This window comes from Scomber scombrus, chromosome 11 (genome assembly GCF_963691925.1).
Source record: "Scomber scombrus chromosome 11, fScoSco1.1, whole genome shotgun sequence".
Taxonomy (NCBI): Eukaryota; Metazoa; Chordata; class Actinopteri; order Scombriformes; family Scombridae; genus Scomber; species Scomber scombrus.
The window spans coordinates 21,647,655-21,656,012 of NC_084980.1; the positions used below are offsets into that span (position 1 = coordinate 21,647,655).

Genomic DNA, 8,358 nt, shown 5'->3' on the forward strand with positions numbered 1-8,358 from the left:
GTAGAAAAAGTATTCAGTGAACCTATCCATAAAGTACAGGTTTTACAATGTTTTAAAGTGTGCCCTAAAACAATAATCAGGTGCCCATATAAACACAGAAATTGTGCTTAAAATGTTCTTCAGTCATTTTGTGCAAAATGCAATTTAACATCATCTAAAGCAGGGGTGTCAAACATACTGCTCGCGGGCCAGAACCAACTCAATAGATAACTTTGTAAAGTATGAAAATTGAAGAAATTTTCCTGCTGCTTCAGAGGTTTTTTTCCACCCTGACCAGAATACAATCCTCTGAGATATCAAATCATACATATTGTAGTCATATTTAAACCATTCATATATTGAACATTGTGCAAACGTTGTCAATCAGCAGCTTCTGTACATAATAATCTGTAAAAAAAAACAAAAAAAACCAAAAAAAAATTGCACTCATTTCCCCCAGCAATATATATATTACATATTTTTTGTATGTTATTATGCAATGGTTTTACTGGTCTGGTCTGGAACTTCAACAGCTGATAACTGTAGTAATACAGCTGTGAATTAGGAAGGGTTATCATACCAAAATATTATCTACAGACATGGATCCTTGTTCCATTATAACTAACCTTCACCACCTTGAGTGGTACCGACAACTGAAACATTGACCTCTGGCCCATGGACTCAGTGCTTTCACAAAATATTTACACAATGCGATTTTTGATAAATAATCATCATTCATGTGGATATAATGACAAAGTGGGTAAAAGGCAAATAATACAACAGCTAGAACAATCTGGTAAGTTCAGAAAATTACATCATTTTACTGTAACGCTGCCTTTAAAACCAGCAAAAGAATCATGCCATATCACCATATTATAATATGCCAAACAAGCCAGTCAGTTATACCCAGGGTGGGCAGAATAATGACAAAGTTGGTAAAAGGCAAATAATAGAACAACAGGAACACCAGGAAAAAACACCTATGCTATATCACGATATTACAATATCCAAATTGTGGGACGATATCTATAAAATATTAGGATATCCATATAATATCGACATATTGCCCAGCCATACATATAAATAATATATTATATATATAAAGCCTACTATGACTTTTTCCTTTAAATCTGAATTATGTTAATTATCAAGCTGGAGGTCCATGAAGATCAGATGCTTTGACTGTGAATAACGTGTGAAAAAAGGTAATACGTGTGTGTTTTATTTTCTGCAATTTTCACACTTTGCAAATGTATCCAGTGGGGCCCAATTTGCACCCCTTGATGGACATGTTTTAGGAGCCGATGGTCGTTTCTAGAAGATTAAACTCCAGGACACCAGGTGGTGCTCATGACCCTTCAGGACGACAGTCAGTCTCCAGCCGCCATTAAAACAAACACAGAGGAAGAAGAAGTCTGATCATGCGACAACATTCAGGATGGTAACTAGCATATTGTTGATTATTTAATGGCCTGTCAGTGTGGTTTATGACAACTTTATAGCCGTATCAGGTGAAACTGTCCGCTTGGCTCCATTATATCCAAGTTTAGCTTCATATTGAGGCATAATCAGTGTCCAGCAGCTAGTTTGGTGTAGCATCAGTGTTAGCATGTAGCACAACCTGTGTTTGATATTCAGCCAATAACTTTCATCATATGGCTGATGTAACCTGAGCAGTGAAATGATGAAGGCGGTAGTTTAACCACATGTGAAATGAATAAAACAAGTTCAGTCAGAAATGTTTTTATTGAAATGTCTGATGTGTGTTTTTAATCAGGGTACCCAAGTGAAAGATGTCATCATCAAGCCTGATGCTCCCAACTCTCTGCTGCTGGACAAACATGCAGACTACATCGCTGCCTACGGCTCCAAAAAGGATGACTATGTAAGTAAGAGATGAATAAATGTTTTCTCAACCTTTACATACTGTTCAGGATCAAATTTGACCTTTTTTTTAAACATTTGAGAGCTGTAATAACTATACTCTATACACATTTCTTTTAGCTGGACTTTTCCTAATGTGACCCACAGTATATAAATATGGAAAGACAATGCATCGTTTCTCACATTTTTGTGCAGCTGATATACAATTTTAAATATGCAAATGTACAAGTTTGACTTGTGTTTATTTAAAAAATCAAAAATCAGCATTCAAACATATTGCTTTCATCATGTTCTTCTGGACTATAAAATAGTGATTGTGAATGCCTTTTTTTCCCCACAAGATTAATCAAACATTTATTAATGACTGATCGGGAATTTATGAATGGGAAATGGTGTAGGGAGTAATTATGAGTCAGATTACGAACGGTATGTGAGGGTTAAGTAATACTGGACTTCATTGGTTCTCAGAGGGGAAATATGCGTGTTATAGCAGTGCAGGACACGGTGAGAGCTAGCTTATTTTTCTTATTTATTTAAATTTTCTAAACATTTTAATCATCTGTACTTTCTGCTATATAAATAAAGTGTGACCTGAAAAAGTTCTGCTGTAGTAATGTATGTTATATACCTTCTGTATACTGTGTACTTATGCATTTATTAAGGAAATGATTTTTTACATCTCATTATTACACAGGTTTAAAAAAAAAAAAAAAAGCGAGAGTAAGACTCTTATGTCTCCACTTTCCTTGACAGTGCAGTATTAACAACATCACAGAATAACAGCACAAAATAAAAAACCGGCAGTGCTCTCCTTGAGGTAGTGATTTTTCCAGAAAATGAGGGGTAATACAGTCCAGTGAAGTGTGTGTGTGGTGTCTTGGCAGGCAGCTGGCTATTATGTTTGAGTTCAAAACATACATATTATTGTGTGTATGTATGATAAAGAACTTATCCACGGGTTGTACAGTAAACCGATCCTGTATTCAAGTTGATTTTATGTCCTCTCTGTGTTTGTCCAGGAGTACACGCTCTCAGAGTACCTGCGGATGAGCGGCATCTACTGGGGCCTGACGGTCATGGACCTGATGGATCAGCTACCCAGAATGAACCGGCAGGAGATCATTGACTTCATCAAATCCTGTCAGCATGAGTGCGGAGGCATTAGCGCCAGCATTGGACACGACCCCCACCTGCTCTACACCCTCAGCGCTGTGCAGGTGACTGCTAAGACAACATAAGATTTGACAAGATTCGATACTTTGCTGCAATTTGAGGCTGATGATGTGTCGTCCCCTATACAAAATTGGGCAGAGAACGTAGAAGAAAGAAATCCAAATATATTTTAAACCTAAATGACACACAGAACTATAAAATCAATTAGGTGCTTATTGTTCTGTATTCATTAATTTCACTGGAATCTCTTTGTGTCATTTTCATTTTCTAGCAGTTTTGGTGATTCATTCATTTCACTCTCTTTAGCTGCCTAATTATCTATGCTTTTTTAGAATAATTTTCTCCTGTAGGATCTTTATTATTAAGTTGATGTTTTTATTTATTCAGCTCCCTGAAAAACTTCTGTTAATCAACTTGATTGCTCTGCTTTTTGTTTAATCACAGTATTTATTTAAAATCTCTTCCCCAGATCCTGTCCTTGTATGACGACGTGGATGCGATCGACGTTGATAAAGTTGTAGAATACGTCAAGGGCCTGCAGCAGGAAGACGGCTCATTTGCAGGAGACAAATGGGGTGAGCAGTGTTTGTTACCTCAAGAAACATTTACTTTTCAAATTTGATTTAAAAAAATGAAATAAAAGAAAAGCACACATGGATTTTATCCTCAGTTTTTAGGATTGTCACACTTAATAGTGCGTATATTCTTTTCAAATATACGCATATCTGCAACTTGCATATTATCTCATAAGAAACAAGTATGGTGTTGAGTCATCTGTGAATTTAACCAAAGTTCAGACAGTACTATTAGGTACTATTATAAGTTAAATGATATCATCAAGAAGAAACACTTTTTTTCATTGTGTCATTTCGATAAGACTGAAGATGAAGTCCATTTCATGTTTCAATGCACATTATATGATGATTTAAGGGCTGTAAGTTTTAGTACATGAAAAGTTAAAGTAAATGAAAAGGTGTGTCCAAACTGGTGCTGTGTGTAAAAAGTTATGTTTATGTCTGACAGATGTTTTTTTTTCACTACTGACATTGTATATTTGTTATAAGAGAAACGTGTTAAAATGTTAAAAAAACTACATAGAAATAACAACACAATTCTTTAACATAGTTCTTGTTAGTAAAAACCTTGTGAATTAATCACATGACTCATTTATCTGAATTATAGCCTGCTTTAAAAATCTGAAATAGAAAATGAATATATAATGCTATATTATAACAATGACCTTTTTTTGTCCTTACAGGAGAAATAGACACAAGGTTTTCCTTCTGTGCTGTTGCTACACTTGCATTACTGGTATGTGTATGAGACTTTAATACAAGGATGTTATTATTAGGTTTATATAACAATATATGACTTGAAGATGACTCTCGGTCCTCTGTTCTTCCCAAAGGGCAAGATGGACGCAATAAATGTCGACAAAGCTGTAGAGTTCGTCTTGTCCTGTATGAACTTTGACGGAGGTTTCGGCTGCAGACCTGGTTCAGAGTCTCATGCTGGACAGGTGAGTGTCACCTGTTATTAAATGTGACACATTGACACATATCAGACTGCAGGCTGAGTTTACAGTGACAGGATAAAATGCTCTCAGTCTGACATGTGGCTGATATAATATCAAACACCCGTGTCATGAATTGAAATCCTCCTCAGATAAAACCAGTGTGCCCTTTTCCTTTTTATCCTTCAGATTTACTGCTGCACTGGCTTCCTGTCTCTCACCGGCCAGCTGCACCAGGTGAATGCTGACCTGCTGGGCTGGTGGCTTTGTGAGAGACAGTTGCCATCTGGAGGTCTCAATGGACGACCGGAGAAGGTTTGTGCTCCGACTGACAAATGACATCCAGCCCCATCTAGTCTTGGGGGAAATTTAGTCTGTTAAATTAGCAGAACTACTCAACATTTGTAAATAAAACATTGTATCAACATTTGCAGTGTCAGTAATATTTTAGCAGCGCTAGCAGTGTGGTTCTAAGGATTGCACACTCGACGCCCAAACTGAATTATCAACAACGATTAGATTTATTGGGAATTTTGATTTAACTGGAATTCCAGTGATTTGTCGATTGATTAGTTGATGGACAGAAATTTAATCTGCACCTGCTTTGATGATCAATTAATCACTTTGTGACATTTCTTAAGTAAAAATGCTAAAAGTCTTATAACAGCTCCTCAAATGTATAATTTTCAGATTTTCTGGATTTTCCTCTATGACAGTTAACTGAATATCTTTGACTGTTTGTTGACTGTTGGTCGGGACAAAACATGACATTTTTACATTGAATCATGAGCTTTGGGAAGCAGTGAATGTCATTTTTCACCATTTCACATTTTAAAGACCAAATGACTAATCAGCTAATTGAGTTGTTCAGGTGTAGAATTGATAAAGAATGAAAAAAACTTCTTTTAAAATAGTTTTACAATCAAACAAAGGTGGTAGCTGTCGATACCATAATATTAAAAAAATGTTGAAGCTAAAATAACATGGAAACATTAATTTAGCTGAACTCCCACCAAGCAACCACTTCAGAATGTTTTGTAAATAACAACTATTTTTATTTTCTCTTTCTCACTCAGCTTCCAGATGTGTGCTACTCATGGTGGGTTTTGGCCTCACTGAAAATCATCGGCAGGATCCACTGGATCGACAAAGCCAAGCTGCGACTGTTCATTCTGGCCTGTCAGGACGAGGAGACGGGAGGTTTTGCTGATAGACCAGGAGACATGGTGAGCTGTCAAACACAGTTCCTGTATTTTTTGCTTTTTTGCATGACTATGACTCTTATTAACTGTCACCAAACTCTTCCGCAGGTGGATCCTTTCCACACACTGTTCGGAATTGCAGGTCTCTCCCTGCTCGGAGACGAAACGATCAAGGGGGTGAATCCTGTGCTGTGCATGCCAGAGGACGTCCTGCAGAGGGTCAGCCTGCAGCCGGAGCTCCTGAGCTAGCCCCCCTGACACGTTACGCACTCATCACCACACACTCATACACACATCCACTCAGCAACACCCCCTACCACCACGGCAGGATGTCTGGAGCATAGAGAGGACCACAACACATCTTAGTGTTAGCTGAAGTCTACAGTCAGCGTTTGATCACCGCTCAGTGACTATTTCGAGGACAGATGGAGCCGCGCAGCTCTGGCAGGATTCCTCTGAGCCATTCAGTTTTATTCCCTCTGCCACTCAGTTTATTATCAAGTCTGTTTTGTTGGTTCGGCTGCAGCAGGAGTGAGTTTGAGTAGTGAAATCATCGTTGCTAAAGGCCAGAAACCATTAAGTAACATTCCTGAACTTTTCAACTTTTCAGTGTCACTTTGAGGACAAACATCTAAACGCATAGGGAACTGTTGTTTTCAACACTTCCTCAGCTCCTCCTCTTGCCAAGAAAGTTATTATCTTAATTAGTTTCTTTTGCCAGGAACTTGTTTTCCTCTGCTTTCTAATCATGTTTGTTACACGAATGGCTGAGGGATATTCAGATTTAGTTGACAGCTTGGTGCATTTGACCGTGAAAGAGTAGACGGATTATGTGCGGAAGAGATGAGCTGAGGTAGAGGAAACATAATGAAGTTAGGTTTGCCCCTTTCATTATGTTTAAACACTTGACTTACTTTTTCTTGTTTCTCGGTTCTGCCCTGTTAATGCACGTTTTCAGATCAAATAACTTATGTATTTAAAAAGTAAGACTATCCTGTTAACACTAGAGCAATCGTATGGACACTGTGATAATAGGCCCCATAACTGGAAATGCAACCTGACAACAGGACAAAGATAGTTTTGATCGTGTTGTTGCATTAAAGGTATAGTTGACAATTCTGGAGGAAGATCGTACAATACGCTTTTTGTCAAATTCAGCAAATATCTCCAAGTGGTCTGCCAGATGTGTGTGTGTGTGTGTGTGTGTGTGTGTGTGTGTGTGTGTGTGTGTGTGTGTGTGTGTGTGTGTGTGTGTGTGTGTGTGTGTGTGTGTGTGTGTGTGTGTGTGTGTGTGTGTGTGTGTGTGTGTGTGTGTGTGTGTGTGTGTGTGTTAAAAAATAAACCGGGTGTTCATACGCAGCGTTGGATCTTAAATGAGATATACAAAGAAAGTGGCTCAGACCAAGGCATATAACACTAGTCCAGCCAATCAGCAGTCTCCTTTCTCCACCACCCATTGAACGGTAGCGAAGGCTGATGAGACTCTTCTATTTTTTCCCACTTTTGATAAAAGTGTGAGAACAGAAGCGACCGCCAGTGCACATCCATGAATTTGTAGGAGCCTCTGAAGGAGCAGCGTAATTGGGCGTTAGTTCAAATATCATCAATCTTTCTCCAGAATGACCAACTCTACCTTTTAAACAAAACCTCAGTTTACAGTTTTCAGTACAGGCAGGCAGGCAGGCAGGCAATTAATTTTTTGGCAGGATTTGGAAGAAGCAGCAAGGTTTGGTGACTGGAGACACCCAGAGGTAGAACACATGGCAGGTGTCGTAGTAGTATATTTAACGTCTTATCTTCAGTCTCAGCTACACTAGTTGTTTAAATCTTGTTACTCAGTCCAGTGTTTGTAACACAGCTGTCGGCAGAGGGGTTAGATTTGCCCCCACACACTGCGTGTCATGACACATTTCCAGTCTTAAGTTTTAATTATTCACAAAACATTCTGTGTGATGGCTCTTAGACAATTTCAGACTTATTTTTATTAAATCTATCAGATACCTTTTCTTTTAACTAATATTAATGTTGCTGCATTGACGTCTTACTGAATGCAAATGTCCCCAATTTAAGGCATTCTTGTTAACTTGAGTGGCTTATTAACAGCATTACAATGAAAGCTGATGTCGACCAGGTTTTAAACTTTGGTTCCAAAGGATTTGTGCAACTTTTAAGATGATTGAAATCTATAAAAAAACCTGAACTCTAACTTGAACTCGGACCTGAACAACTTGTCTTTTTGGCGTGGGGGCAAACCTAATCTGAGAAGCTACGTACTGTTAGAAAACTGGATGTGTGAATATTAATGTAACTTATTTGTTGTTTTGTCTGGTTTGGCAATAAATGTACAATTTTCCCCTCAAGTTTGGTACAGTTTTTTGTCGCACTCTAAAAGCTTAAGGAGCATTTTACAAACACTTTATTTTTAAGATGCAGAGACGTGTATCATTCAGTATGTGAGTGAAGTGAGCTCTAACTCAGCCTGTTTATTTGGTCACTCAGATAAAGGATCATAAGTCTGTTAGCATGGTGGATGTAGCAGTTTATTGGCTGCTCATGCTTGCTTATATGTTATATTAATAGAATCAAATGGGTTTATTAGCTAGGTTT

At 38.0% G+C, this 8,358-nt stretch overlaps 1 protein-coding gene across 1 annotated transcript; it reads left to right on the forward strand.

Annotated features, from left to right (window-relative positions):
- Positions 1 to 1,382: 1,382 nt before the first annotated feature.
- rabggtb (Rab geranylgeranyltransferase subunit beta) lies at positions 1,383 to 8,099 on the forward strand. Its single transcript, XM_062428774.1, has 9 exons — positions 1,383 to 1,420; positions 1,757 to 1,864; positions 2,883 to 3,080; positions 3,506 to 3,611; positions 4,295 to 4,347; positions 4,445 to 4,555; positions 4,739 to 4,864; positions 5,626 to 5,775; positions 5,860 to 8,099. Exons 1-9 carry the CDS (start codon positions 1,418 to 1,420, stop codon positions 5,998 to 6,000), a joined length of 996 nt encoding a protein of 331 aa, XP_062284758.1. The 5' UTR covers positions 1,383 to 1,417; the 3' UTR covers positions 6,001 to 8,099.
- Positions 8,100 to 8,358: the final 259 nt, after the last annotated feature.

Bases quoted from the DNA above. Each gene is read 5' to 3' on its own strand.
- rabggtb (XM_062428774.1), top strand. The intron at 3,081-3,505 runs GTGACTGCTAAG...TCTCTTCCCCAG, and splicing joins ACACCCTCAGCGCTGTGCAG to ATCCTGTCCTTGTATGACGA. The intron at 3,612-4,294 runs GTGAGCAGTGTT...TTGTCCTTACAG, and splicing joins ATTTGCAGGAGACAAATGGG to GAGAAATAGACACAAGGTTT.